This window comes from Diadema antillarum, unplaced genomic scaffold, assembly GCF_040938485.1.
Source record: "Diadema antillarum isolate AM-2024a unplaced genomic scaffold, OU_Dant_1.0 seq00002667_RagTag, whole genome shotgun sequence".
NCBI classification, from domain to species: Eukaryota; Metazoa; Echinodermata; class Echinoidea; order Diadematoida; family Diadematidae; genus Diadema; species Diadema antillarum.
Window position 1 is genome coordinate 24,307 of NW_027273267.1, and position 16,907 is coordinate 41,213.

The 16,907-nt window shown below is 38.7% G+C and overlaps 1 protein-coding gene across 1 annotated transcript; it reads left to right on the forward strand.

Annotated features, from left to right (window-relative positions):
- The first annotated feature begins 6,835 nt into the window (after positions 1 to 6,835).
- Positions 6,836 to 16,207, forward strand: LOC139715039 (cytochrome c oxidase assembly protein COX18, mitochondrial-like). The gene is given in 6 exon segments (XM_071626665.1): positions 6,836 to 7,072; positions 7,074 to 7,118; positions 9,082 to 9,232; positions 10,598 to 10,719; positions 13,880 to 13,987; positions 15,651 to 16,207. Coding segments are annotated over 6 exon segments (840 nt in total). The 3' UTR covers positions 15,828 to 16,207.
- Positions 16,208 to 16,907: the final 700 nt, after the last annotated feature.

Here is a 16,907-nt window from a genome sequence, read left to right on the forward strand (position 1 = left end):
CTCCATCAGACCTCCAGCAAAAAAGTACGACAAAATACAAAGTACGCATTATACCCCATCACAATTATTTGATCAGTTTGAAAGAAAAAGAAAACACAAAACGCAATGTGAATAGTAAACTGCATAAGATATGATATGTAAAATAAAGCAGAATAACTAAGAACATCGATTCATAACTTGAAGCATAGCTAAAGGATTCAAGTGAGAGTTGCAATTGAAGGCATATTTCCTTTTTGTCTTTCAAAATAAGTAAAAAATAGTCACTTAAGTATGCACCAGCCTGCACCATTTAGAGCTAAAAATTTAAAAAGCTCCCAATCGTGGGAGGGCAGACACCCACCTCCCCTCCCTCAGTCTCTTCGCTCCCTCACTCACGGACATGTGCGCGCGCCGAGATGCTGAGTCATGACAATCTCACTCATACACTTTTTTTTTTTTAAATTTGGCATCTATGGGTCAGAAATGACAAGGAATGGGGTCAGATATGACCCATTCAGAGTCATGAATAAGGTCAGGGTGACCCCATTCGGGGTCTTCATGACCAAATTCCAAGTCATTTTTTGGGTCATTTTTTTGGGTGACCCCAACGGACCCAGTTCCGGGTCAGTTTTGACTTGGGTTTTTTAGAGTGTGTGTACCCAACAAATTGATGGAGAAGAATAAGAAACACACAATAAATAGTAGATATATCGAACACCGGTGCCAGGTAAATATGGCAGAGGTAAAAATGGCAGAGGTAGAAATGGCAGAGGTAAAAATGGCAGAGGTAAAAATGGCAGAGGTAAAAATGGCAGGGGTAAAAATGGCAGAGGTAAAAATGGCGGGGGTAAAAATGGCAGAGGTAAAAATGGCAGGGGTAAAAATGGCAGAGGTAAAAATGGCAGAGGTAAAAATGGCAGAGGTAAATGATTATGTGGTAAAAATGTCAGAGGTAAAGTTGTCAGTGGTCGAAATGTCAGTGGTCAAAATGCTAGAGATAAAAATGCCACTGATAAAAATTTAGTCGTTGAAATGTGAGAGGACGAGGTAAAAGTGACAGAGATTTTTTTCCTTCATGTTTCTGACACCCGTTTCTCGCAATACGCGCTTTTCGTGCCTTCTTCTCCTGAAATAAAGCACGGGGGAGACCGGGGAGAAATGGGACACGGGGAGAAATATGGGACACTCATGTAACTTGAAAAACGCTCGGCCAGTCAACAATCCAATTATATCAGTAAAAAGATGAGCCTCGGTACACCTGAAAATGGACATATTAACCACTATACAGCTCTACAGGTATCTTGTCAGTAAAATATCAAACTCACTTTAGATCTGGTAGGTCCTATACTATATTAATAAGTATTTTTAAAAGCGTGCAAACTTCTGAAAATAAAATTGCTTGATAACAGACATGCAGGTATGAAAAATGATATTATTGGCACGGATCTTTTACTGTTTCCATTTGGTTTCCGTTACCACTAGGAGAAATTTCGAGATTTTTGTTTTTGCTCCATGTGATACTTGAACAATGTAATAAAATATTTTTCAAAAGCTTATTTTTTTTTTTGCGCCGTATGATACTTGAACAATGTAATAAGATATTTTGCAAGAGCTTACTTATGTCTGCCGATACATCTGCTGTAGTTTGTTTTTTGCGTTTTGTATTTTTACTTCTACATTATGCCGTGATCAGGCCTTGTGAGATAAATAGGCTCCTACGAAACCTAAATGTGAGAAAATAATTATTGAACAGGTGAAAAATTAGCGGTTTGCTTCGACTATGTCTCCTTCACTTCTTTACACTAAACAGTTCAAGAAATGAAAAATAATGACAATATACTAGCCTGGACGTGAGCGGAATTCGTTTGTGTAAGAGTGTGTATGTGAGAGTATGTATATCTGCGTATATGTTTATACCAAAAGTGGGTTCGTGTGTGTGTGTGTGTGTGTGTGTGTGTGTGTGTGATAACTTCATTGGGCGAAACAACGTAGGATTAAACTGTTTAAGGGCTTTGCAGCATTGTTGGAACCCCCTTATAATGATAGGTAATAATAATGATAATGATAATAATAATAATGATAATAATGATAATACTGAATAATAAAATAATTTACCATAGGACTACTAGGCTCTTAGCTGGTTTATTATTTCTCTGCACACAGACAAATTACGCCACTGCACTTGAATCAAACCCAGAATGCTGAGAGTGCTCTAATCTCTTTAAAACATAATTCATTCAATATTCTTCAAACCTGCAATTTGGAATTGAAAATTCGATAAATACAGTTTGCTCTGGCTAGGCTATCATTCGAAACCTCTTCATACGTTTATATCTCACGAAATCGCTCTCATTATACTTCTGACATTGTACTTCTGCCATTTTTACCTCTGCCATTATTACCTCTGCCGTTTTTACCTCTGCCATTTTTACCTCTTCCATTTCTACCTCTGCCATTTTTACCCCTACCATTTTTACCTCTGCCATTTTTACCTCTGCCATTTTTTACCTCTGCCATTTCTACCTCTGCCATTTTTAACCTCTGCCATTTCTACCTCTGCCATTTTTACCTCTGCCATTTTTACCTCTGCCACTTCTACCTCTGCCATTATTTTGTACCCCTGCCATTTTTACCTCTGCCATTTTTACCTCTGCCATTTTTACCTCTGCCATTTTTACCTCTGCCATTTTTACCCCTGCCATTTTTACCTCTGCCATTTTTACCTCTGCCATTTTTACCCCTGCCATTTTTACCTCTGCCATTTCTACCTCTGCCATTTTTACACCGAACCTAGACACCATACTCGTACGATTGCCCACTCATGTTATAAAAAAATGAAAACAACAAAAATGCATATAATTACAACAGACGCAACACAAGGATGAGCATTAGTATGTCTGTCTCAAGTAATTTCCCCCTTCATGCTTGAGGGAAGTCAGCTAAGGACACCAGCTATTCAGAGGTTGAAAAACAGGGAAGAAATCAGGTAAACACTCCAAATGATGACCTTTTCGACTACTTTTTCAAAGTTGTTATTCTTAGTTGATAAAAATCGCTGATGTTGATGAGTGGGCGGTCTATAGATTTTCAGGAGAAAGAAGGTCAGCCGTGCTTCAGAAATAAAAAGGCTCTAAATCCTTTTCCTGTCTTATCTTTTGAAAACCTTTATGGCAGGCAGATTGTCTTGCGAGTTTGGACTTGTCATAGTGAAATACGTCCTTGGGTTTTTTTTTTTTATGCTCTTACAAACTTGATTCTTACAGATACATGTACAAACCTGATGCCCAGCAAATTCTGTTCGCTTCTGAACTCTTGAAACGGAAGCAATTTTCTGGCTTTGGAAATCTACTATTACCGCTCAATGGGCTCAGTCTTGTTACCTTAGGCTGTATAATGAAGAGCTTATCAAACAGAATGTATATTACAGGCCATTAATTTTGTTCTGTAACAAAAAAGAAAAAGAAAAAGATAAATACATGAAATGTAGTTACACCTTTCGTTCAGCTCAGCTCCATTATTGAGAGGTATTCAGATCACTTCGATTCAATATAATCCTATTCCTGTCATCAAATGTATGGATCAGAATACAGAAGTAGGCCCTACATTCATACGTGGTATATATAGGGTCTACGTATGATAGGCCCTACACAGTGGCGGATTCAGAGGGGGCGCAACCGGCGTACGCCCCCCCCCCCCCCTTTGTTTTTCGTTAAAAAAAGAAATAATAAGAAAAATGGAATGAAACCCGGAAGTGGCACCAGAAATATTAGTTGCCCCCCCCCCCCACCTCCTTTACAGAATTCCTGGATCCGCCCCTGCTACATGATACTATTAGAGTAGCTTAGTTCATAGCAAAATTTTAATAGGTTGGCCTTTTATGAGGGCCTTCGACGTCTGAGAGCAAGGCTATGATGCACATGTGATGCGCTATTAGCTATGCCTGCGATCACGATGATGAACTCAATCGTCTGATGTACGAGACAGGTCCACGTAAGTGTAAGGCGTGTGTTGAGAATATGTCGAATATTATCACTTAAGTTGTATAACCATGTTCCAAATGTGCCATATGCCCCATATACAGTGTAGAATGTCTAACTGTTAGGTTGAACTCCCTCGGAGGTATCTAAAATTACGTTATTCCGAGTTATTACTGCTGGCACTATATCACTAGATGCCCATTGCATTGCCATTGACATGGCTTGTCTTCGGTCCCGGCTATTGATAACTAAGTGGGAAATGTAGATAGCGTAAACACACAGGGCAGGGGACATTATGCAACTACACTAATTGGTCTGTTTAGTAATAATAGCAGAGTAAACTGCCTGAACAACCTGAAATTGAAATTACCATCTCCGTGAATAATGTAGAATAAATGATTCTCTTAGAGAGTTCCATCTAATTTTACAGCAATTTGAGGCAGGGAGCTATGGCATAGATAAGTAGAACCTACCACGTACCAGCATGACCAGTGCCAGTAAAGTTAATCGGTAGGCCTACCGTACTCGGTATGTATTGTAGGACTCTGATTTTTGGAAAATAGACTTCGAGTGGTAAACACCTCTACAAAAAGTTATCTTTTAGCATGGTGAAGAATCGCATTATAATTCCGGACACAATTTTACGAAATAAAATAATCAATGTCTTTCCTATCTTGTCCATACTCCAGAATCTTAATTTATTTTATAACCACGATTCAACATACACATTTGTACCATAATGATTTCCTATTAGTTGTACTGGTATTACATAGTATATTTGCATAGTCAAAAAGTTTTAAAATTTGTGTCATATTTCTCTCAAATACTGTAGATTTAACGGGACAATATGAAAACTTGTTATTGAGATTGCAGTGACAACAAATTTGCAATCGGGTGCTCAAGTAATGAAAGGTCGTGCTAGCAATTGAATGTCTTTTAAAGTACCAATCTTGTTTCAAATTTAAGATGTTGCCAGATTGAACTATTGTCAGAATAGCACTTGCAATGTGTTCTTTTATTTTGCAGATGAGGTGCACATCATGGCAACCATATGTTCCCTTTCAGCAAGCTCACTTCTCCTTAGAACTTTGTCGGGATCTTCTCAGGTAACTTTCTAAGCATGCATTGTCCCCATAGTTTTCACTCAGTTGAAAAAACAAAACAAAAAATGTGTACATCAATTTCATAAACACAAATTAAAAATCCTTTAAATCAGAAAATGGCAGTATTAAACAAGGGAAACTGCTTTTTCTTACCATTGTCCTGAGATCTGTCACAAACAGTTTTAAAAAATACTTGTTTTGTGGTAGAATCCAGCAGTAGAATCTGAGCACAGAATTATGAAATAAATTCCTTATGAGTACACATTTACATAGTTTTGGAATTACTGCTTTTAAACTTTTTTGACAGACAGGATTTGCTAGTGAACACCGCGCTACCAGAAGTCTTCTGTCAAATTGATGATGAGTGCTAATGAAAAAAATAATGATAATAAAAAACTTCACAATTAGTATCAATGAACTCGTGCTGAGGAGTACTTGAATGCTAATTAACACAAAACAAAAGGCCTATTAGCGGTTGCAACTAAAACTCGAACTGTCACTGCAGTCATATGTAATGTTAAATGTAGGAATGGAAAGGAAACATTGATACAGCCATCCACGTGTCCACTTAACTCTCCCATTACTAGAAAATTTACTTGCAATGTAATAAAGAAATGAAATATAAAACTTCAATAGAGTGGCCGCAGAGTAAATTTAAAGTTTATGCGACTTGTAAGCAAACATACATTGTAGTTTCAAATGACATGTAAGTAAGATCGATGTTCAATATATATGTGTGACCCTGCATCACAAAACCAACAAAAAGTCACCAGATATGGATTTTTACTTAAGAGTATATTCTTAAAGAGCAAACTTTAAGCTTTAAAATGATGTATAACACATATCAAATGGGCTCTTCTAACATATCTAAATGTTGCAAAGATAGCACACGTGCAGGAAAAGTGTGAACTGACAAAAGAGGCTCTGAAGCACAGGGTCTATTCAAGTGTTCAATCTTTACCAAGCCGTGCTATCTGTGCTATGAATGCGACAAAAAAAAAAAAGAAATGCAAAAACACAAAAAAAAAACCAGGATGTAAACTACAGGAGGAACAGCAATGAAGAGTTATCAGATTAAGTTGAAATTGAGCATGCTTTAGTAACACATTCTGTCCATTATCCTTCCTAAAGTTATTTGAGTTGAAAGTGAAGAGTGTGTACAGGGTTTTTAAGAAATACAAAGGGGACTCATAAGGACACACTAATCACACTATTCTAATGAAAAAACATTTAAGATAAACTGCCAAAAAAAAACACACACTTTCATGTTCGTTTTATGATCCCAAATTTTAGCATGATGTAGAAGAAGACTTGATCTTTCAGGAAAATTTGAAAAAGTCATAGGTTGACCCATTTCACCTATTTTCAATCCTCGCACAAAATCAGTGCATGCAACTTTTTGTTTGTTTTGTGATGCACGGTTACATTTTAAAAAAAATCTCTTTTGAACTACTCTATCTGCAGTTGTCATGTATAACGAGAAGCAGGTTTGCCGTGTATTCCCAGCTGACGAGGTCATGTGCTGCGTGTCGACAAAAAGGGAGGAACGTCGGCCACCAGGTCAAGAACAGTATTGGAACACATACTCATGTCAAAGTAGCTTGGCATGCTCTAGAACACACTAAATGTGGTATTAAGAGTGGTCTACCGCCCTTTTATCGCTCAGCACTTCCGGGATGCACCAGCACAGGACTGTTACAAAGTTCGAGGGGCTCTCTTTACCTCGAGCAGGTTGCTGCATTTTCAATCGGAGTATCCGTCTCCGAGGGGAACACAATGTACATCCCAACACCGACGGAGAAGTGTTATGAGTTCCTGGAATACATCCATGATACTGCAGGGCTACCGTGGTGGCTCACCATCCTTGCCACAACACTGCTCTTCCGTGGTGCCATCGTGTTCCCGTTTACCGTCTGGCAGCAGCGCATTCTGGCACGGATAGAAAATGCGCAGCCGCTGATCAACGCCTATGTGGAGCAGATCAAACAGCAGTTGGCAATCATGGCCAAGGAATGAGGGTTGGTCCCAGCGGAAGATGGCCAAAGCTTTCAGTAATGAGGTGAGGTCAAACTATTTCCTGTGCAAACAGTTTGAGCTTTTAGAAGGGAGCAGTAGTAGTAAATACTACAATTATGCATATTTCTCTCTCTTTAAATCAAGCATCAAATCAGATCAGCAAATCTGCAAGCAGCTTGAGCTAAAGGGATCAATAATCGAAAGCATCACAGTTACGCGTATATCTCTCTTTAAATTATACATCAAATCAGATTAGCAAATCAGCTCTTTCAATATGTAAGCTCCTTTACTAGCCCAGTAGGACAACTGGAAATGTGGTGAGTTATCATGCTGTCCTCTGCAGTATGAAGCAAAGCTCTAAACTTACTGTGTTTAGGTCATGTAATGGAAATGTTACATGTGATGGAACCACAAAAGAGGTATGCTAATTATTTTTCGTCCCACTTGTGGCAAAATGCAAACTAGTGCGAATCATATTATCCCACATGTGCACGCACATACACACACAAAAAAACAAACAAACAAACAAACAAAACATCTATTTCAAAGAAGGCAAAAGATTATACAAACAATACAATCGTACCTTTTTTTTTATGGGTTAGTCTGGCTGACAAGCATTTTCAGCAAATGGTATCATCCAGGTACAATGCACATTTTGAACGGGATAAATTGTGTGCACTTCATCGATGATACTGCTACGTAGTACAATGTACAGGCATGTTTACGCTACTAGTACTGTGCGAAGAGACGATAGATTGCTGTGTACTGTAGCATGTATGTGTGCACCGCACGCACCGATGCTACATTCCCCCGTGACTACGGTACTACAGTCACAGCTGTACTACGTATTTGAGTGCTTGTACTCGCAGTCGAGCCGCTCGCTACGTCGCTTGTCGTACGCTGGCATAGCAAGCTATGTAGCAGAGGCTTTGGATGAAAGAAGTGAATGTGTACTACAGTAAAGTAACCTGCTGCGGAGCGCGAATTTAAGAACCCGCGAATACGTTTTCGAGCCGCTCAGCGCGAAAAATTAATCGCGCGAAAATATTGACGTTTACAGTATCTGGTTTACAGATTTTAAATGCTAGCCAACTCTGCTCTATGAGAACGCTTAATCGCAATTGTACATGTCCGTTTGGAATATGATCTGGTAATCCCCATACTACAAAGATTTTGCGAAAACAAAGGCCACAAAATAATAGTTATTGATATCTGACAAAGTTTGTTTTTTTAGTATAGATATGAGGTGTAGGTTATTCACTATCAGAATGGCACTGGTGTTTAATTTCAAGCAATGCACAGAGATTTGACATCAGCTCAAAAAACTGATATGTCCAAATTCTCTCAAAAGTTATTTGTATAGAATATTTGAAATGAGGTCTTTTATATATATGCATGTATATATTCAGTGTTGATATTAATTGCTTTCATGAACATTTTTCTAAAATTTTTCATCAGCTAACAAGCAAAAAACCAAAACAAAACAAAACAAAAAAAGGCCTTCAGCGGCAGTTTTCTGATACAACTTCTAGGGTTAATCGGCTTGAAAGCAAAAACAATAAAAGCTTAACAACATTTTGCTGGTGCCACTTCCAGGGTTAAAAAGTGAAAGACCCCAGGTTGTTAGACCTTATGTATTCCTATGTATTATATTTAAAAAGAGGGGAAAAAAAAAGAAGATGGTTGCACCAGACCTGATATGGGTCCATTCCCCTCCCCCTTGACCTCCTGTATTACTTGTGATCAAAGGGGTTTGTTTCATGAAAGTCTTGTGAGAGACTTTTGCTCATACATGAAAGGCTCACTTCTTTCTCTTTTTTCTCATAAACACACTTACAAGATATGTCATGAAATGGATTTGAAAGTTTCTTATAGCTATCCATGAGCGACTTTGGCCATTTTGAGATTCATTTAAAGAATTTTATGTGATGAATTCATGAAATAGGGCCCACATCCAGTAAGTGACTGCGACTGACAAATTGCTTTAAACCCTTTTGCTGACGCAGGTGCGACTGGTGGTGTCCAACATTCATTTTCGGAATCGCTGCAGCTCCCACAAGCTGACATACCTCCCGTTCTGGCAAGCAGGCATCTGGCTCTCCATGACAACGGCCATTGGGCAGATGACTGGAAAGCAACCTGACTTATTTTCCACAGGTGCAGCATCACTTACAAGGCATAGTTTAGATAATCTTTCACCTATCCCGAACACAGAGTAAGGAAGATAATTTATTATTTATTTTTGTGTGTGCAAAGAATAGAAATTGTTCCTTTCAGAAGCAGTGAGAATCCTCACATGAAAATCATTTCCTACATCAGAAGACACATTCACTAAGTGAAGTATATTGTACTTTCGTTAATGCTTCATCCAAGAAAAAGTGAATGAATAAGTGAATGAAGAACTATAAGTGTCATTGACAGATCATGCATGACCTGTGATTTTTTAATTGTTTCTTTAAGGCTCATATGTGCCTTTGAAGTCCAGTCACAACATGAGAAAATAATTTCCAGTATTTCTTGGCTTTGTTCACACTCTATTAATATGACTGCAGGCTAGTATAGATAGGAAGAGACATTGATTAGTGCTATCCATGAGTGCAATAGTATTGTGTATCATTGCTATCACAGCATGATCACTGATATACAAATAAAAAAACAATACCTGTTCTGTTAATGATGCTCACCCAGCATTGTCAAATATCACATTTTGTCACTTGCACAGTCGTTCAGTTTAAAGGACAAGCCCACCTTCATAGGCATGTGGATTGAGTGAATGGAGCAACATTAGTAGAACACATTGGTGAGAGCTTGAGTAAAATTGGACAACCCATTCAAAAGTTATGAATTTTTGAAGTTTCTGCTCAGTTACTGCTGGATGAGAAGACTACTACAGCTTGTGATGTCACATGTGTACAACAATATAAAGAACATGTAAAGAAAATTCAGCATATTTTCACTTTTCTCGTACAATAAAAGAACACTTGGCTTGCCTCTTTCAGAGGGCAGGGGGAATAATATTACCCTTAACATACATCAGTGACAGAGTGAGGAAATGTGCACTTAAAAAAAAATTGTGAAATTCTCTTTACATTTTCCTTATATTATTGTACACATGTGACATCATAGACCGAAGTAGTCTTCCTCATCCAGCAGTGACTGCACAGATAACTTAAAAATCCATAACTTTTGAATGGATTGTCTGATTTTCCCAAGACTTTCACTTGTGTGTTCTAATAATATTGCTGCATCCACTTAATCCACATGTATATGAAGGTATATTGTCCTTTAAATTATAGATACCAATCTTACATACAAGTAGCTATAGCATTTCTAAGAAAAAAAAATGTTGGTTTTAAAAGCAGGGTATGTAGTTGGGTAACAGCTTTACCATAATAGTGTTACATGTTGCAAGTATGCAAATGTGATTGAATGCAGTGAAGGACTTTGGTTGAAATTAGGTAATGCTAGCTGCTCATTGTGTGTCACTACGAATACCTCCTTGTGATACCCTTATCAAACCAGAATTGGACATAGATGTTCTACCGGCATTGGCCACAGAGGGCGTGCTCTGGTTCACGGATCTCATGCAGACAGACATGGCTCTTGCTGTCTTACTGGGCATCGTCAACATCACTTTAGTTGAGGTATGGCAAGTCTTGTGATGACATTTTGAAGTGATGTGACCTTATTATACTATTACAGGGAGAAAACTGCTGTCGAGTTGAAATACACTTAAATCATTATGGGGTGGGGGTGGAATAAAGGAAAAATCTCTATGGCTAAATATTATTTAGTCATCAAGAGAAAGATATCAGGATTTGCTATTGTCCACATTATATGATAGCTTGCCACTGCTACTACACATTAAACCATTAGAATAAAAAAGAAAATATACAAATTATCATACTTATACACCTGTACTTATATTTCCTATGCAATGGCCATCTACACTTACAGTGAAAAAAAAAAGCTTTTAATAAATTCTAAACATTTACATGTGGGGGAATGTTCTTTTCTGTCATTAGTTTGTGTTTTTCTTCTTTGAAGTTTAAAGAAATCCATAGTTTTCTCTCATTGATTTCCACTGAGGACTGGAAAGGGATGATGTCAGCTCAATACCTTTTTACAGGCAGTATATAACAGCTCCTATATCTTTCTGATATACGATTTTAGTGAGCGGATAGATGTGGTGCTACTTAGCATAGGTTCATATTGTGAGCAAATTGGTCCTTCCTTGAATACCCGGGCTGCTGGGTCTTTAGAATTCCCCCAAAATTGCCCGCTGAAACAATATTGCCATCTGTAAAACTTTGTCCAAGGAATGTATAACCACCAACACATTTTGAGGTGGTACATGCCATCAGATTTTCAAACATGTCATTTCTACAAGTTCTTGCCCATCGTGTGAAGCTGATATTGCACATTATCAAGGTGTACTGTAGACCTATTTGGAGACTAATGCGATATAGTGGAGGCATACCAGCTGCCATAGCAGTATGATAACCTGCTTCTAAACAATTTCAAAAGCTGTTAAGCCTCAATTCTCTCGGAAAGCAGCTTTTTCATTGTGTTACCAAAAATATTTACATATAGAGAGAGAATCACAAACAGTTGCATTTAGAGAGGAGCCAGAAACCTAGCTATTATGATAATATTTGCGCTTATGGAGGGGGTTCGTACGTATAAGTGAGCTACATTATTTTATTGTGCCTTTTTTCTTTGCTATCTTGACTCCAATCAATCTCAAGTATCATTTACAATATTTTTTTTGTGTGTGTTAAGTACTGGCATGAAGAGGCCTTGAGAATCATTTTGAAGGTATTTTTAGCACAATAACCAAATCTACATCTCCCTCATTTTATGGTCATTTCAAGCACAACTTAAGCGCTAATCATCATGTCGATCTGATGCCCTTTTTGTCCTTGAAAGATGTAGTTGTTTTAGATACATCGGGTAGCACTCTACACGCTATGTTGTATGTGAACACAATCATTAGGTTACTGGTTTCTTAACCTGTTGAGGACAAGTTCCGAGTATACAGTCAAACCTGTCTATAGCGGCCACCCAAGGGAAACGGAAAAAGTGGCCATTATAGACAGGTGGCTGCTATAGACAGGTTATCCAACTATATGTGTGAATTGCCTATACATGTGCACGTACATGTATTATTGTTGTATACATCTATAAGTACTTAGTGTACATGTGCAGGGCTCGACACTAACGGTGGCCCGGTGGCCCGGGGCCACCAAAATTGAAAGTATTTCCAAAAAGGGCAAATTTGGTGGCCCGCCTCGGGCCACCAAAATTTTTTGAAAAGTACGTACTTAGTGTGTACATGTATGGACTGGATACATACATACGTATGCACATGTGTGTTTCATGCATTGAACAATGCATGCCGTGTTTATGAAATTGTGCACAGTAGCATATTATACAGTCGTGAAGAAGGCTTAACACTAGCGCATTATTATGACTGAATAATTGATGAATGCAGCGGTGGTGATCACTTAACGTTGCCCATGAAAAACTGGAACAGCCACAAATCAGAAAAACACGCTGAGTTTCTCGTAGTGTTGGTATCTTATCCAAGTTACGTCTCTATTTACCAAAAGAAACCTTAATTACTCTGTATAATGCCATAGTTATGCCTCATTTAATGCACTGTAATGTAGCTTGGGGAAATACTTATAAGACTCATATAGATAAGTTGATTGTTCTTCAGAAAAAAGCTGTAAGGTATATTACAAATTCAAACTATAGAAGTCCAAGTGTGCCATTGTTTATTCAACTTCATATTTTGCCATTTGAAAAATTAGTTATCTTGAGTTGCTTGATTTTTATGTTTAAGACACAAGGTGATCCAAAATCTTTCATGAAGGATGCGTTTGTGTTAAATTCTACCGTTCATGCTTATAATACGCGTAAAAGTAATCTCATTCATCAACCCTTTGTAAGAACTCAAACTGCCCAAAATTCATTTGTATATGTTTGTATTAGAGAATGGAATAATTTGCCATTGAGAATTAGGTCAGCCTCAACACTATCCAACTTTAAACGTACATGTCGCATTTATCTTGAGGGAAATTGGTAAAACAAGAATTGATCAGGGAAGCTGAATTTAAAAGTATAGTAAAATCTAAAGTATCTTTCTGCAATTTCATGTGAACTACATGTATGTGCATGAGCGTTTTTGTGACACGTGTTTGTGTGATTGTGTGTGTGTGTGTGTGTGTGTGTGTGTGTGCTTCTGTTGCATATGTCCTTGTGTTGCATCTGTCCTATGTAAATATGCTACTACATGTATTATACTTCTTGTTGATATGTTTAAAACTTTAGTATGTTTTGTTTTATATGTTTATCCGGGACCCCTTTTTTTTTACAAGCTCTGCTTCTTTTGGGGTCCCAAACCATTCATTATTCTTAATGCTGTATCCTTTTGTAAAATGTCAAATGTTCAATGAATTGGTTAGATAAACTTGAACTTGAACTGAACTCTGTGGCCGCTATAGACAGGTTAGAATCTACCGCGGGAAACAAAATTTGTGGCCGCTGGCCACGTTAGACAGGTGGCCGCTATACACAGAGTCTTGAACAGGGCCTTTCTCTCGGGGGGATTTTTCAGTGGCAGCTATAGAGAGGTGGCCGCTAGAGACAGGTGGCCCCTAAGGCAGGTTTGACTGTATTCAGGCAAGTGTCTATGGGAAATTTGTGTTGTAGTAAAAAAAATCAGCCCGTCCTCAATGGGTTAAAAGAGTGAACTCTAGGCTGTGTGATGTTCCTGATGATGTACTCTTTTCTCTTCAGCTGTCGGCTCTTAGAAGAGGACCACTCACACGTACTCAGCACTATCTGCAGAATGTTTTCAGGGTTGTAGCCGTCGGGTCTATACCAGCAGCTGCTCTGATGCCGGCTGTAAGTTTCACTTGAGATTTGTCCACCATACCGGGTGTCCCAAAAAAAGCGGAACGGTGGATTTTCAGTACCTTGCGGTCTGAAAGCTATATATCTTTTGACATCATTAGAAAGAGCATCTTCCGCAGAAGACTATGATACCAAAATCATTAAATTTGGTTTAGCACTTTTTATTCTACGCCAATTTCTGAAAATGCAGTCATTGTCAAATTTCGCCGGATTTTTGCGACTTATGAGATAATAATTTGAGTGCGACACGCGATCCATACGGTGAATATTGTGTAAGCTCGGTGATCCATGTCAACAAAAGATACAGCTTTCACATTGGGCACGGCCAGGAAAAAACAGTGTGTGTGTGTGTCTGTGTGTGTGTGTGTGTGTGTGTGTGTGTGTGTGTGTGTGCGCGCTCCCAATATGAAAGCGTTATCTTTTGTTGACATGGATCAACGAGCTTACACAATTCACCGTATGGAACGCGTGTCGCATCCAAATTATTACCTCATAAGTCGCAAAAAATTGAAAATGATTGCATTTACAGAAATTGGCGTAGAATAAAAAGTACTGATCCAAATTTAATGATTTTGGTATCATTGTCTTCTGCGGAAGATGCTCTTTCTAATGATGTCAAAAAATATATCACTTTTAGAACGCAAGGTACCGAAAATCCACCGTTCCGCTTTTTTTGGGACACCCGGTATAGCCACCAGTTGTGGAATTTGTACACTGTTCATGTAATGCAGCCCAAAAGTGAACTGAGCAATTTTCTGTGCTGTTTTCAGTATTCTTTTGTTTCTTATGCTGTTCTGTCATTTCCCTTTAATGGCTGATTTCATTTTCCGACTTTTTTTCTTTTCTTTTTTTTCGTGGGGGGGGGGGGGGGGAGTTGGGGGAATGATTGTTTTTTTAGATGTTTGAGATGTTTTTAGATAATTGATGTGACTACCAATGCGCTTACTTCAAATATGAAAGGCTCAGTAATGGCCTGTGCGAATACATACCTGTAACACAACAGTTACACATTACACATAGCAGGTTCAGTTACCGCACAGAGAATAGCAGGTAGTTAATTTTGTTTTAGAGAAAATGAAAAAAAAAAAATCAAAAAGAAAACAAAATATATTCAATGGAATATGAGTTTTCAAGACAGATATCAGAGTTGGATTCTCTTTTATTGTAGTTGAAAAAAAGATACTGTTACGACTGTCATATTAAAAGAAACCCCTTTTTGTGTTGTGTCATGGTTTGTGTGTGTTTGTGTGTGTGTGTGTGTGTGTGTGCATATTATGTGCAGTGGAAAATTCGGAACATTTCTAATGCTTTTAAAAGATTAAGGTTTGCCCTTTGTAGCCTTCAGTTTCGTTAGTAATTCTATGGATTGTTTTAAGCTGGGGAGAAACGCAGTTTTGATCCTTCAGGATAAAACCATGTCATTATGTTTGTTTGAAGTTGCCTCAGTTCAATATTATGATGTAGATAATTGTAGTGGATGAATGGAGTGCAGTTCTAAATCTAGTTCTGTATTAATGCCTTGTGGGGTCAGGATGTGGTGATTAAAGTTATGACAGGTCAAAGAGGCTATAGGCATAGGCACTCATTTTGAGTAGTGGAATGAAGCAGCCAAAAGTAAGTTAAATACAAATTCATTGTTTTCCATCCACTGCAGGCTGTGAGCTTTTACTGGTTGGTATCCAGTACCATTGGTCTCGGACAGTTGGCCCTCCTGAGAACACCAGCCATCCGGCGCGCTGTCGGCATCCCGCATGCCCCGAGCGAGATGAAGCACCCCCTCCAGGAGATGCAAACTGCACTGAAGGCCAAGTACGCCAAGAAAGCCTTCTGAGGATAAAATGACACGATCACAGCGAATGTCGTCTGGCATGAAAGGACAGTGAAGAAAGTCCGGACCGAATCAAGAGTGCGTGTGTAGAGTGTAGTCACCTCAACTCCACCGGCTCTTTTGATACTCTTTCTAACTCCTGTGACTACAAGATGAGATTGTGAATAGATCTAGATACCATTGAAAACTATGGCAACGTGATGTTTGATGGTTCTGTGATGTTATCAGGGTTGAGTGGAAAAAAAAAAATGGAAGTGAGTCTGACTTTTGACATCCTGAAGGTGACCTCTTAAGATATTCAAAATTAAGGCACCTGTGTGGAGTGGTGTTGTCCAGCCCTTGGTGTTGGCGGACATTGCATGCATGGATTTGTCAGTGGCGGATCAAGGGAGGACCGCAACCGGCGCACGCCCCCCCCCCTTTATTTTTTGTTGAAACAAAAGAAATAAAGAGAAAAAAATGGGGGAGGGTTGCGTGCGCCCCCCCCCTTTAATTTTGTAAACGCGCCCACTCTTTATGGAATTCCTGGATCCGCCCCTGTTTGTGGCCATGGCTAATTATGATGCTGTTTATAATTGCCAATGAGGACCAGTGGCAAAGTTACTTGTATGATGTACCCTAAAATTGGATATTTTTGCGCTGGTTTCTGATTGCACGAAAATTTCAACACAGCGAAAATGTCCATGTTTACAGTGTTGTGTGTAGTGCTATGGCTTCAAGGTCGTCGATCCTTATTCATCTTTGGAAAACTTACTGCAGCTATTTGACTGTTTCATCAAATAATTGGTGATAATTTCTTGCAAGTTGCATCGTGAGAGATGTGTGCATGGAATCGGTAGGGGAAGGGTGGGGAGGGGGAGGGGGTTGCCCCTCAGTGCGATCTCTTGCACTCCCTTGATATAGTGAATTGACACAAACAGAGTAAGGACAATGATGCTGATTATAAGTATTTACTTTGCTGCACTTCTATGACTTCCATCAACTAAAAACTTGGTCGGGCTTGGAGCTTTCCATAAAAGGTTTCTTGACCTTTTCATAGTGCTGCTTACTGGTAACACTGAGTTATGTGGCTGTACTGGGTAA